At 37.4% G+C, this 16,733-nt stretch overlaps 2 protein-coding genes across 4 annotated transcripts; one reads left to right on the top strand and one right to left on the bottom strand.

Annotated features, from left to right (window-relative positions):
• Positions 1 to 2,063: 2,063 nt before the first annotated feature.
• On the bottom strand, positions 2,064 to 9,602 carry LOC144572852 (uncharacterized). Of its 3 annotated transcripts, XR_013517819.1 has the most exons (9): positions 9,157 to 9,602; positions 8,607 to 8,697; positions 8,368 to 8,513; positions 5,056 to 5,299; positions 4,551 to 4,655; positions 4,292 to 4,474; positions 4,010 to 4,211; positions 2,167 to 2,768; positions 2,064 to 2,130 (listed from the first exon to the last, which is right to left on the bottom strand). XR_013517819.1 is itself a non-coding variant. In XM_078322532.1 (8 exons), exons 1-8 carry the CDS (start codon positions 9,519 to 9,521, stop codon positions 2,275 to 2,277), a joined length of 1,830 nt encoding a protein of 609 aa, XP_078178658.1. In that variant the 5' UTR covers positions 9,522 to 9,602; the 3' UTR covers positions 2,120 to 2,274. The 3 variants fall into 3 exon arrangements, 2 of the variants coding, with proteins under 2 accessions (XP_078178658.1, XP_078178670.1); XM_078322532.1 differs by having other exon boundaries at positions 2,120 to 2,768; XM_078322544.1 differs by lacking the exons at positions 8,368 to 8,513; positions 8,607 to 8,697 and having other exon boundaries at positions 2,120 to 2,768; positions 9,157 to 9,587.
• A 1,233-nt stretch (positions 9,603 to 10,835) lies between these two features.
• On the top strand, positions 10,836 to 12,213 carry LOC144572870 (uncharacterized). Its single transcript, XM_078322554.1, has one exon. The coding sequence runs from the start codon at positions 10,931 to 10,933 to the stop codon at positions 11,972 to 11,974; it is 1,044 nt and encodes a 347-aa protein (XP_078178680.1). The 5' UTR covers positions 10,836 to 10,930; the 3' UTR covers positions 11,975 to 12,213.
• The last annotated feature ends 4,520 nt before the right edge of the window (positions 12,214 to 16,733 follow it).

Here is a 16,733-nt window from a genome sequence, read left to right as displayed (position 1 = left end):
TTGATCTAGAATTTTGAATATTTTAGAACATCAATATATTTGTATTAAATTGAACCATGTGTGTAATGGTATCGTAATTTTCATTTCTATGAAATTATTAATGTATTGGCTTATGTATTGAGTTTTGATTTTTTGAGATTGAATTTCTCTATTCGGTTCAACCGAACAAACCGAAGTTTAGTTCGGTTTAATCGGTTCGTTTTTAGTTCGGTTTGACATTTTAATTCGGTCGGTTCGGTTGAATTTTAATCGGTTCGGTTTTAGTTTGGTTTGACAAATTTAGTTTGGTTTAAACCGAACCGACCGTTTGAACACCCCTACCGGCCTGAACTTGTAATGCACAAGATTCCTTTAAAATTCGTGCTAATATATTACAAACTGACAGACACAACCGTATCTCTTCTCACATCCTATGCTTTTTATCCATCTTTCTGCAGTAAAAATGGAGCATATATATCACTGTCGTTCAATAAATAATAGTATTCTCCTGCTGTTTGTTCCTTTGGCATTTCTTTTAACATGTCTCAGTAGTCTGTCTCTCAATTGACGGCAGGAACAATCTATGCATTTACTTTCTAATTTTGAATTATATCTTGCAAACAAGCCCTCCATGTTCTTACATTTGCATGTTGTTGTTGCATCTAAACATGTTTTTTCTTTCTTATTTATGTTTTTTTCATGGATATAAGTTGAAAACAAGTACTCAATACTGATACATAACTACTGTATCAGAAAAAAAAAAAAATCCACAAGGGCTTGTGTGTAAATAGAAAAAAAAAGCAAGATGATTAGATGAGTATGAATCTATTGATAATATATTAGTTTTGGGGTCTTTAGCCTTTACTGCTGTTGTGTGTGGCAGCTGCAACCGTACAGTGCACACGGTGCTGCTGTGTCTTCAAGCATCAGAGACAGAGAGAGAAGATGGTACCTAGACAGCTCACTTGCCGAATTATTATTTGCTGTGGTCCCAATTACAATTGGATTATAAAAAACAGTAACCTAATTTAATTGAATCTTGTTCAACAAAGAAGTCATCCCTTTTTTCTATGTTTTTATTTTATTTTATTTTCTTTCAAGTAAATGCATGTACCCCCCATAATCAGGCAATATATAATTTTTCTGAATCTACTACAAAGAAAAATCATGCCGGTACCATGAGGCGATAATCTCGGTACCAACAAACTGGTCATCCTTGTTTAGTAATCTTGATTCACAAATGACATAAATGCCACACTTTTGGAAAGACAATGATGCATCCTTTTTAGAGTTAGCCCCCCCTTGCAAGTTGCACTTGAAAGCCATTTCTTGATTTATAACTTTATTCTTTGGGGAGCTTTGATTTGAGGAAATTGATTTTTGTAAGACTAGTAGACCATAGATACAGTCACACCCAGTACTTTATAGTAGACATATCAAATGGGTTCTGATTCGAGTCTTGCAAATGGGGTATATGATTGGGTGATTTCTAGAGGTAGAGAGAAAAGATGCTTAGTTCCTTTGCTTTGTTTTAGTGGGCACAAACAACAAGTGTGGCTGTCCCTCTGTTAGCATATTGTGTCACATCCTTGGAAAAAAGAAAAATCTTTAAAGAAGATGAATTTGATCAGTGAAAGGGAAAGTTCAAAGATTCAAGGAAGTGTGGAGACTGAAGAGCTCACTTTGCATCGCTTAAAGCCTTTCGAAGCAACTATCCTTGAAGATTCCCTCTCTTCAATTGGCAACTGTTCTCTTCTTCCAAAGGTTGCGGATCAAACAATGATGGTACACAATTAAAATGTAACAATGCTTAAAGAGAGCATGTCTTCTTTTTAAATAACATTAATCTAAACACTAAAACCTCTAAGAAACAAAAGCTACAAGTTAAATTAGAAGTATATCCGATGGATGCCTCCTCCCTTACATCTGATTCGCTTCATGCTTAGTGTGCACTTAATCCATATAAATATTAAAGCGGTGCAAAATAACTCTTACTATTAAAAACAAATGAGAGTTGCTTAATTTTATCTTTCAAATAACTGGCATTCACCGGGTTTGTAAATAGATTCTTTTACTGAACAACCTTCCGTAATAATTCTCACTTTAATATGTTATAGTATGGTGGATTGATACATGTAAATGAAACAGTAACTTCAAAGATAAATATATTATTCACTTTGTCACAACTCAAAAGGAGAGTATTTATTAACTTGAGCCATCTTACCGGTCTCCAACCGGAAATACAGTAGATGAATATCAATTATTATATAAGAAGATTAGAGAGAATCAAGGCTTCTAATCAAACATCCTAAGCCCGAATCCAATGGGATATAATGGATCATAGCTAGCACCTGATCCAGACTTTAATGGCAGCTGATCAACCGACCTAAACCAGCTCACTGGCAACACCCCATGAAAATCATAATCTCCAAACAAACAATCGGCCACACCGCCACCCTCACTACCAGGTAACCAAACAGCAACCAAAGCTTCGATCTTCTCAAGCAACTGTGGTTCTATGACCAAAGGCCTTCCAGAAACAAGAAGTACAACAGTGGGGATGGTGCCAGCTATGAGAGAGATTGTATCATGGCCATTAAACGGGATGGAGAGGTCAGTTCGGTCTCCTAAAAACTCAGCGTAGGGGACCTCTCCAACCACCACTACTGCATAGGAGAATGACCCCTGTTGGTGCAGTGCTAGAAGGGTTGAGGCAGTTGGGTAGGGCTCATGCACCACCTCCGTTTCCTCTCCTACAATTTCCCTTATTGCCTCTAGTATACTTGTCCCTGCCAAGATATTTATTGATTAATTTCTTGTTTTAGTAAAAGCATTTAATTCTGTTAAAGGTCATAGTTTCTAAATATGCACAGTTTGTATCCAAGGCCAACAAGAATCCACTGCCCATTTTGGAAATCAATATCGAGTGTCTGGCCAGCTTGGGAAGTTGTGCAATTTTAATAAACCAAAAGGAGAAAGTTTGATGAATGTGGTCCAAACTTGAGAACCAAATAAATTGCGTAAAACCTACCCAAGATGCCTTTCCCATTGGTGGATCAACGAGTGACCATACTAATTTGTGAAAATATGTACAACATGCAAGTGGCTCCTAGAATCAACAATTAAAGGCATACAGACACCTATGGTAGAGCACGAGGGACCAATGAGTAGGGGGGGAACTATCAATTTAGCAAACTAGCACATAATATTGGTGGATCAACGAGTGACCATACTAATTTGTGAAAATATGTACAACATGCAAGTGGCTCCTAGAATCAACAATTAAAGGCATACAGACACCTATGGTAGAGCACGAGGTACCAATGAGTAGGGGGGGAACTATCAATTTAGCAAACTAGCACATAATATTGCAAGATACCCCCAAATCAGGGATCTCAAGAGAAAACCTATACAATTTTACGATGAATGTGAATGACAACCAACTGGCTAAAATTTAACAAAAAAAACTTTTATGTTTAAGCCACATATATTGTGCTGGTTTTTGAGCTAACAAAGAGAAAAACCAACGAATTGTGCATGTTCAAGCTAGCTTGTCTAAAAGTCTAGAATGATATTTTGTGCAACAAGGATTAGTTCACAGATTAAGATATACCAAAGTTTGATAGTGGTAGTAAGGTGGGCCATGACTAGATAAATTGTCAGTTGTCAATTTTATTAATGGCTTGGTTTTTGTATTTTTACTTTCATTTATGTTATTTTTTTTGTTTGTTAGTACTTGATAGACTTGGTTGCTGTTAGGCTCGCTTGGGTTAAAATGGCACTGTTGGAGTCTTTGTTAAGAAAAAGAGGGACAGAGTCTGGCTAACTTCATACAGTTGAAACTTGTATGATGCTTGCATATTTGAATTACATGATGCTTAATGCAGTATGAATGTGTAATTGGGGATACTTGTATACTACAGTTTCAAATTATTTTGCAAAGACAGAGCAGTACCAGCCAAAATGCGTCTTGTGGAAAGCCTCTTAGGAGGTTTATATAAATAAGTAGATGGTAAAAGAGAGTGCATACCAGTCGTAATTCTACCAGAATCACCGTGCCAGGTGATAGTCCAGCCACCACACTGATAGCCAATATCATCAGCATGAGTTCCAGCAATTAAAATTCTTTTCGCATTTTTCTTCAAAGGAAGAAATGGCTTCTTTGGGTCTTTTCCGTTTTTTAACAAAACCAAGGACTTGCGAACAGCCTCCCTAGCCAGTAACCTATGCTTCTGCAGAGGAAAAAAGTTTTTAAATTCAATCACTTCTCTGAAAAGAGCGCAGCACAATAGCACAAGAGAAGAGAACTTACCTTGCAACCAACTATATCAAGAAGAGAACGATCTGAGAAAGGTTGTTCAAAAATTCCAGAAACAAACTTGACCCTCAGTATTCTCTCCACGGCATCATCTATTCGCAACATCGGTATCTCCCCAGATTCAACTAGCGATGTCAGATCTTCAAGAAACTTGTCATATCTGAAAGGAATCATTATCTATAATCCCTCATCAGAAACCGAAAGAAACAAGAAATTAAATTCAGTAGGATTTTTTGCATGCAATTAGTTCTACCATGTCTATTCCAGCATTGATTGAAGCAGAGATGCAGTAGCGGTAGTTTGATCCTTGGGGCTGGCAGAGCCTATCTATCCCTTCCCAGTCAGATACTACCAAACCCTGAAATAATAATTTCTTTTATCCATGGAAAATTTTACAAAATAATAAGGAAAAAACACTGATGACAAATGCAAGTTGTTATCATGGATTCTAGAACCACTTACGGGTTAGCCCAGTGGAGTTCATCAATGTTTGTGTGCTTTATGGAAAAACAGAACACCAGATACCTCTTTCTTTCTTGTTGTATTGTTTTTTGGTATTAGATTTTCTCATATGTATTATTCTCAGATTAAAATCTCATAAGATTTATATCTCCTAATCTTTCCCACATACTTCTGAATTTTAGTATTTCTGGTCTGTAACAGTCTAAATAACTGTTCAATATATAGACCATGTTGAGTGAGAGTATGAGTCCAAGAAAACCAGAATGAGAATTTTTTACAGAGAAGGTAGAAATTACCTTAAAACCAAGCTTGTTTTTCAGAACATCAGTAATGAGAAAACGACTTGAATGGAGGGGTTCACCATTCCAGCTAGAGTAAGAGGCCATGACAGTACATACACCCTGATCGAAACAATCAGGATAGGGGCTCATGTGAATTTTCTCCAACTCCTCATATGAACAAATTGTATTTCCCTCATTTTTTCCTTTATGTGTGCCACCATCACCAACAAAATGCTTGGCACAAGCAATCACATTCCTCCTACAATTCAAGTTCTGATGTTAGCTAAAAATGCACTTTCCAATTGAGGAAATGCAAATTTTATTAAAAAACAAGTTTAGAAACTGTTTTTGGATGTGCGTAGATTGACTTAGAAGATCAGGCTAAGACAGCAAATAAAACCAACTAATATGCAAAACTTCGAGTGAGGCTGTGGTACTATGCATACTGCAATGCAAATTGGTTCGTTCTATGGATCGATATCTCGTTTTCAAAGTCAAAATAGACGATTCGAACCGTTCAACATTATCTCCATATGAAAATGTACTTGTAAATCAAATTTTACATTTTTCTACAATTTTTTTACAATTTTTTTTATAGGTAAAAGATTTATTGATCTAAAAATTCTAGAACATTTAAGAACCAGTTTTTGATCTAGTGGCAAAGGCACATGTCCTCTGATATTGGAGGTCATGGGTTCGAAAACCCGGATGGGAAAAATCCTTTGTAATAATAACAGGGGTTTGGAAAGGGTGTTGGGTGGCTTGACCCCAACCCTCCCATTCAAAAAAGAAAATTCTAGACCATTCAAAAGTAGTGATTTTTTCTTTTTTTGATTTGAAGCCCATAGTCATATTCATTTCATCATAAAATATAATACAAGCAAGTACAGGCATGTAATTAATACAAGCAAGTAGAATTTGGAGAAAACTCAGCAATGTACAACAAAAGCAAGCTGAGGTTTAAACAGACGAGAAATGTGGATATGTGAAACCAGTATATGAAAATTGCACGGTTCGTGCCACATTTGCCAGGTTATGGGCCTGTACGTTCTCGTCTCTTGGAATGTAGACGCATTTATAACCTGTATTAGAAGCCAGAATATGGGAGATGCACACTAGGTGTGTGTAAGTGCACCAGTCAGCAGACTGGAGCGGTCCTATTTGAAGATTAGTGATTTTCTATCTATCTAAGATCATTACTAAAAAAAATGTAAGATTTAGTCTATAGGTACATTTTTATATGAAGATCATGTTGAACAGTTCAGATCTACTTTTTGAACTTGAAAATGAAGATATTGATCCATAGTACGGACCAATTCGCGCTATGCAAAGTATCATAGCCTCCCTCCAAACCTTGTCATGGTCATCTTTTTTATCTTTTTGCTGAGACTATAATTGTAAGGTTCTACATATTAATGGTAACGTAGCATACTACAACTAACTAAAATAATAAGATAAAACAAAAGAAAAAAAATTATCTCGGATTCTCAGATTCAGCTATTGATCTTCTTAAGATACTAAACTCGACAACTTCATGCTGCCTGTGGCTAGTCGGGTGCTGATATTCACACCACAAAAAGTATTATTAACACAACTTGCTTTAAATATTTTATTGGACAGATAATTTTATCCCTCAATTAATTTTTCAATCGAGCTTCCATTTGTTTCTTTTTTTCAATTAACAAGCTTCTTAAATATGAGTTTCTAAATTTGTTATCTTCCGTTCACCTTATCTTTTCTGGTAGAAGAAATAGTTAACTATAAAGTGAAAAGAAGAAAAAATTATTTAGCATGTTACCCAACCAAAATTTTAAATAATATGCTCCCATTAGCACTTCGACTTTTTTTTAGGACTAACTTTTACATTTTTAAAATTTTTTTAACTATTTGTTAGATAGGTAGAAAATCACTATTGAATTGTTTAGAATCTTTAGATCAAATGATTTTCTACCTTTAAAAAATAATAGTACAAAAATAATTTTTTTTTTTAATTTCATCTACAAGTACATATTCAAATGAAAGATCATGTTACATAGTTCAGATCGACTATGTTGGCAGTATTTTTTGTTAACTGTAAATTATATAATTTAACTAAATACTAAGATAAATATATCTTTAAATCTGATAATTTTTAAATAATTAAATCTACAATTTATTATCTGTTAATTTAATTATTAGTTTTCTTTTTATTGATTGGTAGATTGATTTTCCATCTCTTTAATAATGAGTTTTAATTTTTGTCTTCTGTTCTCTAGGAAAGTAATGTTTCTAGATAGAGATGTTTGGATTATGGAAATAAAGTGAATCATAAGCATTAAAATAAAGAAAGTGCAGATTGCATAATCAAATAGGCAAGCTGTAGCAACAATAAAGTAGGGACAAAGTTGTCTATACACTTAAATTTTTTGTAACTGTTGTGTTAAAATCAGCACCCTGGCTAGTCTGGCTTTATAAACACAACAATACTTTTTATGATTGTTCTAATTTTAATTTAAAAGCTGTCTCTATTGCTATTTCATCTCTCTTTTGTTTCGGACAGGGGTACAAAGTGAGTCAGAGAAACTGATGAAGACATGCCAGATGATTGATCTGTCTAAAGCAGTTTTTCTTGAATTCACTTTGTTTTGAGGTGCTCCTTGTTGAAGACTCGGTCATGTACTGATATTTTGGTAGTCATGACTATTGAGGTTTGGATGTTTTGGCAACTTGTTTGCCTTTATTAGTATTGATGATGATCTTTTAGGGTGTGCGGCAGAACAAATGTGTGGAGAGGGAAGGGGATGGAAGGAGATTGTGTGGAGTTCACCTCGGCTACACCCCGATTTGGGGGTGAGAGATTTTTGTTTATTTTCTATACAACGTTTACCTCCGTTCCCCTCCTCTCCCCTCGTCTTTACCCCCGAATATTTTTTTTGTGGAGCAAGTATACTCTCTGGTCAGGGTCACAGCCCATTTCATCTCCCCTCCCCTTCTTTTACTTTAATGATTAAGTTGTGGAGCACATCCTTAGGGTGGTGCTTGCTTGGGTTGGAACTGATACCTGTCTTACTGGTAGGGGGTAGTTGCTAATGCTAGGCCAAGCAAATTTGATTTGTACTTTGTTGTCTTGGATTGGGGTTAGTTTTTAGATGGTTTTAGGTGACTAGTTTTTTATTTACTTTTTTTCTGCTTTGTTCAAACTTGGTGGTTTGCCAGGTTGGTTAAATTTCTTACAACCAGGCATTTGGTTGCTTATTTGTTCTTCAAAAGATTAAGGTAATAATTGAATGTATATTCCAATAAACTAGCAACGAACTAAATAAAATTCCAAGGGTTGCAACAACATACTCTCCAGCAAGAAAGGGGTAGCCGGAGTGATGACCCTCAGGAGGGGATCCTTGCAAACCCGATACAATGGAGGTCATCATGTGGACTATCTCTGGTTCCTCACTGTAGCACTCAAAACATCTTCCCCATCTCAGGTCTCTACAGACCTGTTTGTATAAAACTCCGATAATTATACACGACTTGTCGAATTTTACTGGATGATGGATAAGTTAATTAGATAACTATGGACCATTACTTACTGCAACACAAGGAGCAAAAGTCCACTGGATGCCACTGGCTCTAACTTCTAGTGCAGTTGCCTCTCCAATCCTACATGCCAGCTCTTTATCCCTAAAATCCACAAGGCAATTTGCATTGCCCCCCTCAGATGTTAGAAAATTTTCAATTTATCTGTTTCACCCAATATAATTGCAAGTTACCCCGATATTCCTTCAATTTTTTTTTTTTTTTTCCTTTCTGTATATATTTGGGAAGGATCCACTTATCTCCAATTTCCAGATGTGCACTAGCATCAGGTACATCAGCCCTCATTTTTTTTATTTTCTGTATTCAACCAAAGTTTGTATAAAAAACTATGTCACTTTTTTTTTTATCCTCTGTCTTTCACAGGTTTTATTCAAAAGCGCATACTTATGAGCAGTAAAAACTAGAAAACGTGCAAATTTCAGTCTAATTCCCAGGAAATTGAGTTATTTACAAATCTAATTGGGAGTGGCCATATAGAGAACACAATTATATATATAAACACACACAAAAAAAAAGATACAACGAATTGAGCAAAAGAAAAACCTGGCAGCGCCAAGGCCAACGTTATGAGGGAAAATAGTGGCACCAAATAGATTGTTATGTCCATGAACAGCGTCTGAACCGTAGATGATGGGTATACCGAGCCTTGACGCAAGCGCCCACTTTTGCATTTGATCCACCATGTCAGCCCATTCCTCGGCGGTGGCCCGATACCGAGGCTCGCTTCCACCGGCGCTGAGCACACTCCCGATGGAGAGATCTGTCAGAGTGGCAGGAGTGGCGACCTGCCGTTCGATTTGCGCCATCTGTGCGGCCTTCTCTTGGAGGGTCATACGGGAGAGGAGGTCTTTCACTCTCGCCTCCACTGGCTGAGTCGGGTCCTTGTACAATGGGGCCTCCGTCGCCATTTTTGCGCCTCCGAAGTCCTGCGCTTGATAGTTGAGATGGAAAATTTCCCTGAACTACTGGTTTGCAGGAGTGCGTATCCTCTGAGATATCTCCACTTTTGCGTGACCGACGTGTCCGGTTCCTATTCGGGGGTGATGTGGGGTCAGTATTATGTGTGATTTGAGATTCGTGCAGAACGTATTTAAACGGTTGAGATTTTCCATAAGTCACGCAAAGTTTGAGATATCTCAGAGGATACAAATTCGTTTGGAGTTGCACATGAATTCATATCCTCTGCATTATCTCAAAAGGAAATCTTTTGAGTTAATGAATCTAAACCGTCCGATATATTTTAAGATTCGCACGGACTGATCTGCACTAATATTAAAGAGCCCCTATATTGAGCCGGATTGTCTCCGTTTAAAATCAAACGGTTGATATTTATTTACTCAAAAGATTATGTTTTGAGTTAATGCAGAGGATACGCAATCGGCACTTCACTTGACAAATCATACGTCCATGTGTTGCTAGTAATAGGGAATTCAGATCCTCTATGCTTTTTCTTCCCGGTTGGGTAAAGGACAAATTCAGATCCTTCCCGATACCGTAATAGGGAATCTTTTACAATTACTGGATCTGAACCGTTCTTTTTAACTTGACACGAATCTCAAAGTCCAATAATACTGTCCCTGCATAAGCTCGAATCCCAAAACGGATGGGAGTTAATCTCAAACCGTCAATTGAAAAAATCTTTTACTCTTGCTTAGATAAAATAACATAGATCACATCTAATAATTTTATTTTGACATTTATGATTTAAATTTTGAGTTATTAATATTTTAAGAATTGAGAGATGGTGGATACACAAAAAATAGAGATATTTAAATTTTCTTTATATATGCAATTTAATAAATCAATTTAAAAAAATTTGTTGTAGTAAAGCTTATGTTTTAAATTTTATTAATTTCTTCGCCCTGCAATAAATGATAAATCGGTTACTTGGTCGTCATCAAGACAGACTACTAAATAGTGCAGCTAAGCCCAGATAGGTCCAAATCTACTTTGAGTTTTGCACCGTGCATGCTCGCAAGTCATTAAGTTACATATTACGATACATCATTGAGTTTTGGGCCATGTTTAATTCGTATTGAATTGATAAAAACTAGTCGCAATAGATGTTGCTCTAGTATAGATTTATCAACTATGACCCATGAACATCAAAGCCCGTATTTTAACAAGCCTACTAACTAAAGCCCGTTTAGCCCAAACACCGTAATTTTGATTATTAAATTTCCATTATTTTTACACTTTTTAAGTGCCCTAATAAAAAAGAAAAAAGAGAAAAGGATAAATCATAAAATCAAAGAAAGAGAGAACGTGTGGGTCCCTCCAGGTGAAATCGATCAACCAAATCACCGGTTTTCCAGCCATGGCCACCGCCTCCCCTCCTCGTCTTCAGCCACCTGCCACCGCCTCATCGAGATCCTACGATCTAGAAGTAACCGTGGTCTCAGCCAAGCACCTCAAAAACGTCAACTGGCGCCACGGCGACCTCAAACCCTACGCTGTTGCTTACCTCCATCCCGACCGCCGGTTCGCCACTAAACCCGACGATTCCGGTTCAACCCGTCCTGTCTGGAACGAACGCCTCACCCTTCCCCTCCCTGTCCCCTTCTCTCCTCAGGACCCTTCCCTCCTCTTAACCCTTGATATTTTCCATTCCAAACCCTCGGAAACCCCGAAACCCTTGGTCGGATCATCTCGGATCCCTCTTAAAGACCTGATCGATCCGGATAATTTTCTTTCTTTTGATTCTTCCTGTTTGATCAAGACAATTGAGCTCAGCCGCCCGTCTGGCCGCCCCCAGGGCAAGGTAAGAATCAAGCTTTCCATTTGTGAAAGACCAGCACCACTGCCGGAGCCAAATTACCAATACCCTCCTCAACCTCCAGCAAATTTTTACTATTCAGTCCCTCGTGATGCTTATCAATCCTACTCACCTCCACCACCGCCTACACCACAGCATGTAATGCCTTACTCCCATGCTATCCCTCCTCGACCATCCCAGTACCTTTATCCCCCTTATTCGGACCACTATTCTGGTTACTATTCTACTACTACTCCATATTACTCGGCCCCTCCTGCTGCGGTATCGCAGCCTGGACCAGTCCCTGTACCAGCTCCAGCAAGATCATACTACAACCGTCCAGCTGGATCTGGCGGGCCATCTGCTCCTGTGGATTATACTTCCCGGCAGTCATCTTATGACGACAGAACTAGTAGTAGTGGCAAATTTGGGGTTGGTACTGGACCAGCAGTAGGTGCAGTTGTTGGGGCATTTGGAGCAATGACATTTGAAGAAGGGATCAAATACGAAGAGGGGATCAAATATGAAGAGGAGAAGATTGCGGGAAAAGTGCAGAGTGATCTCCGCACCAGGGATAGTTACAGCGAGTACCGTGCAGACTACTAAAGAAGTTATCAAGGTTTCATTATTCTGGTTTTAAAATTTTAATTGTGTCAATGTTGTGCATCCGTATATAGGTTTCATTTATAGTCAATCGAGTGCAGATATTTGTCATTTATAATGATAAATGTATTATAAAATATCCAGCTTGTAATGGATATACTGTCATGTAATTGTAAATCCCCAAAGTTAAGGTGTCGTATCTTAAAATATTTATCATTTATAATGATAAATGTATCTTAAAATACCCAGCTTGCTGTAGCTTGTAATGGTTATGTCTTACACTTTTGCTTGTTCATGTGTTTCTATTGCCTCATGATTACTCTTGTAATGATAATTAAATCCCGTCAATTATCATTTTCTATATTTAATACATGAGTAGAACTAGGGTGTTCTTAAGTTCACCAAGCCTCTTGGTGAACTCAAGTCTAAAACCAATCGAATCGGCTTCAAACGACGAATCTAACCGTTAATACCTACCTACCTTATGAGTAATGCGTCTACATGTAAAAAATTTTAATTTTGAAATTAATTTTGCATAGAGTCAAGTGGTCAAAAAGGTTTAAAAAATGAATGCACTAAAATTAATTTATTATCTTTCTAATTTTCACCGCTTGACGTTATACTAAATTAATTTAAATGTTTAAAATTTTCACATGTAGATACATCACTTGCAAGGTAGACGGGTTTAACGGTTCGGATTCGTCATTTAAAGCCGATTCGATGAGTTTTAGACTTGAGTTCACCAAGAGGCTTGGTGAACTTAAGAACACCCTAGTTCTACTCTTTAATACATATTTCAACAAAAGTACATATTGGGATTACATTGAGGATGTTAGGGACCATCGTAGCTACTAAATTGGATGAGATATTAGGTAACCAAGGAGTACATTGTTTTATTCATTGTTTTAATATTCGGTCTATTCGGCCGAATATTCGTATTCGGTTGGAAACCGAATAGGAAATGAGTATTCGGTCCAATATTCGGTTTCGAATATTCGGCCGAATATATTTTTCCACATATTATCTATTCGGTCGAATATTTCCGAATAGAGAATAAGAATCCGAATAAGAACCGAATATTTCCGAATATGAACCGAATATCTCTGAATAGAGAATAAGAATCCGAATAAGAACCGAATATTTCCGAATAGAGAATAAGAATCTGAATAAGCACCGAATAAGAACTGAATAAGTTATAATTTCATTTATTTAAATTTGAACTTATGTTTTATTTATGCTTATTTGTAGTTTTGTAATTTGTACTGAGGGTTGTTAAATTGTTCTAACTTGTGTTATATTTTATTTATGTTTATCTATGTTTATTAGAGTTAATGCCTATGATTTTTCATTTGAAAATCCGAATATATAAATCCGAATAAAAATCTGAATATTCGGCCGCATACTGTATATTCGGTATTCGGTGGCTTTCCGAATACCAAATAAGAACCGAATATTAAAACACTGGTTTTATTAGATTGAGGGCATCCATGTTGGGTGTCTGGATGGTACGCAGTGAAGCAGTCCTGTACCTCACAGTTCCTCAAGTCGTCGGTGATACCATCATGTAAGTTCTTTGTTGGGTTGTGAAGATATGTTTAATTTTGTCCTAATCTTCCAATAAAGTTTCAGTAGACAAATGATATGGGGTGGCAATGCAGATGCACTTGCACCTTTTGTTTGCCTTTTATTTTTATTTTTATCTTTATTTGTGAGGGCTCCTATGATTTATGTGGTTGTTTGCTTAATGCTTTATTAATGTAATGTTTCTTAGCCACTACTATTTAAGATTTGAGTTTCGTGAGAACAAGGACTTTGTACCAGTACACACCCCTTGAAATTCTTGTTGTTTACATATGATAAATTTTTCATGCATTGAGTTCATGACTTGGTTGAAATTTTTGATGGACCCATGGTATAGAAAAACAAACCCCAAATAGTCAAAACTCTAATTCATAGTGAGTGGAATCCCTGATTGTACCTTTTTTGTGTTCGTCTTGTTGGGGTCCTGGGACCATCATATTATCTGATGATCATGAGTTGACTATTACAAATGCACAATGAGTTGACTTCATTTTACAAAGTTGAAAGTAGGGAATATTCATGGGCCTGTGTCTTTCCTTATAGAAAAGAGGTGTAGAGTGAAACAGATGCTGGCTAGGTGTGCGTGTTGGTTGGTAATGGGCCGGTTGTAGATAGAGATAGATGCAGTGTTGATGTAGTTCGAGGTAAAGATAAATTGATAGTGAGATTCCAGGGGACAAGATATTTCATCTTAGATTTGGAGTTTATCATGCTTTTTACTCGATCTCGTTTGCTTGAAAAGTGATTCGATGTGTGAATGGTCCCTGAGCTTGTCGGATTAGGCTAGTTTTAGCAGCTGTTACTTATTTCTACTTACACAAGAGTTTGCACATGCAATGTTGATGAATTGAGCTTGGTATTTTTCTTTATATGATGATTAATTATTGTCAGAAAAGCGTTGCTTAGTATTTGGAGAAATCTCAGAACACACTCACTATGTGTATTTACTACATAATAGTGAATTTGGTATATTTATTTTTTAAGCTTGTTAATATTCAATTTGGAGTGTTTAATTGATCTATGGTGGTTATGTACATTGAAAATGCATTTTGTAAATCCTTTTTTTCTGTTTGGTGATGTTTGGTTGCTACTTAAATTTAAGAAGGATTAAATTGTTTTTTCTCTCATTTGGTAGCTTAAGTCAGGTTTAAATTAATGTCTATAATATAAGTCATTTAATCAGTTTGAAAATGGGATTTAACTTACTCTGTCATTACTTCATCTTACTCATGTTGTACTCTTGTTTGACAGTCCAAGGTAAAACTAATTCCATGCTTCTAGTAAGTTATATAGTTGGCGTTTCTGTTTTCACAGAAAATTCCAACATAGTAGCAGTTACTGGTAAAAGGTCTATTTTATGTCCTTATAATTCCTGGGTTCTTGTTGTTTGTATCATATATATATATATATATATATAAATGGAAAAACAAAGTGTCCTGATGCAGTTCATCAGTTTAGATGGATAGTCAGAATCCACCCGTGCATAGTTTATATCCACACAAATTGAAGCCGCCAATGGTCCAATTCCAACTGCTGCTAACCGCCTTGTTTTATATATATACAACATTAGATTTCAGATAACCAAACCATACATTAGCAACACCTAATAAGGAGCAAAGTGGGCACATTGATTGTATCCGTCCCAGTTAAAACAACCTGTTGCATGGCCCATAATGCCAAGTCGGTTTGTCCTTTTTGAAAAGAACGGTTGGTGTTTGTCCCTTTGCTCACTAGCCTCGTGGGATAGTCCTGTAGTCCTGTACAAAACAAATTTAGGGTGGTTTTCCATTCTTAAATAATCTTAGATTAATTTCAACCATATTATTAGATTGCACCTATTTCTTTTGCTTGATTTTAATGATAAGAGGCCGACGTTGATATGAATATGTATCGATGAATAGACCTTTTTAATGATAAAAGGCCGACGTTGCTATTAGTGCTGTGGTAGTTGTAGTGTTGTGAAAACGGGTCGGGTCGGGTCGGGTCCCCTCGGTCCAAACCCGTTTGGGTCACGGGTCCCGCGGTTCTCGGATCCGGCAGGTCTACGGGTTTGGCTGGATCGGATCCGATGGGTCTTATTTGAGAGAGTTGGACAAAATCCATGCTAGACTCTTGATTCAAAATTAGCATGGGTCGGTCCGGGTCAGGGTTGGGGTTTTGGGGTGTTTCGGGAGGGGGGGGGGTTCTAGGGGTTTCGGGGGACGGGTCGGGGCTAGTCGGGTCAGGGATTTGAGTGGGTCGGGTTTACGAGGGTCTAGTTCCAAAAACCGGTCCAAACCATTGCTAACCCTAGAGTTAGTCCAGATTGGTCCGAGGGTCTAACTAGAGTTGGAGCGGTTCAGAGGAGGTCCACGGTTCGATCGGGTTGGGTTTTTCCAACCATTGGATAGTTGTCAAGCGCAAAGGTTTTTTATTTGCATTAAGAGTAATTCAAGTGATTTGATGATATCAATTAGAGGTTTGCTAAACCCGTTAGGGATTGAACCCGTTTTGCCCGGCCCGTACCCGTTACCCGTGGTACCCGTACCCGTTGCCCGAGTACAAACGGGTAGATGGGTAGACGGGTACGGGTAATAAACGGACCAGACAACATATTTTTTTTAAAAACCCGTTGTACCCGTACCCGTCTACCCGCCAACCCGTACCCGCCTACCCGCCTACCCGCATACCCGCATACCCGTACCCGTTACCCGTTACCCGTACCCGACCCGTTTCAGTTCAAAAAAATTTGAATTTTTTGAAAAAAACAGGAAAAAAAAAAAAAAAAAAAACGGGCGGACCGGACCCGTCAACCTGCAATGGGTACGGGTAATAAACGGACCGGATAGAGGTTTTGGGAAAATTACCCGTCTACCCGTTACGGGTTTTACCCGTACCCGACCTACCCCTTTACCCGTCCTACCCGTTACCCCTAACGGGTAACCCAGAACGGGTCACGGGTAACCCGTTAGCAAACCACTAATATCAATAATACTTATTACATAGGCTTCTAATGTATATTTGTCATTTGATAGGTTTTCCATTTTTTTTGAAATAATAAAAAAAATAGTTTTATTTTTTATGAACTTTCATCTGTGTAATCCACCTCCAACTTTGGCAAATCCAAATTTTCTAAGTTAAAGGCTAAATATAAAAATTATCTCGTTACCCTTCCGCTTTATTTCACTTCAAGTTTTGGAAA

This window comes from Carex rostrata, chromosome 2, assembly GCF_964058835.1.
Source record: "Carex rostrata chromosome 2, lpCarRost1.2, whole genome shotgun sequence".
In the NCBI taxonomy this organism is placed as follows: domain Eukaryota; kingdom Viridiplantae; phylum Streptophyta; class Magnoliopsida; order Poales; family Cyperaceae; genus Carex; species Carex rostrata.
Note: the sequence above shows the minus strand (reverse complement) of the source record. Positions and strands in the feature narration are given on the sequence as shown.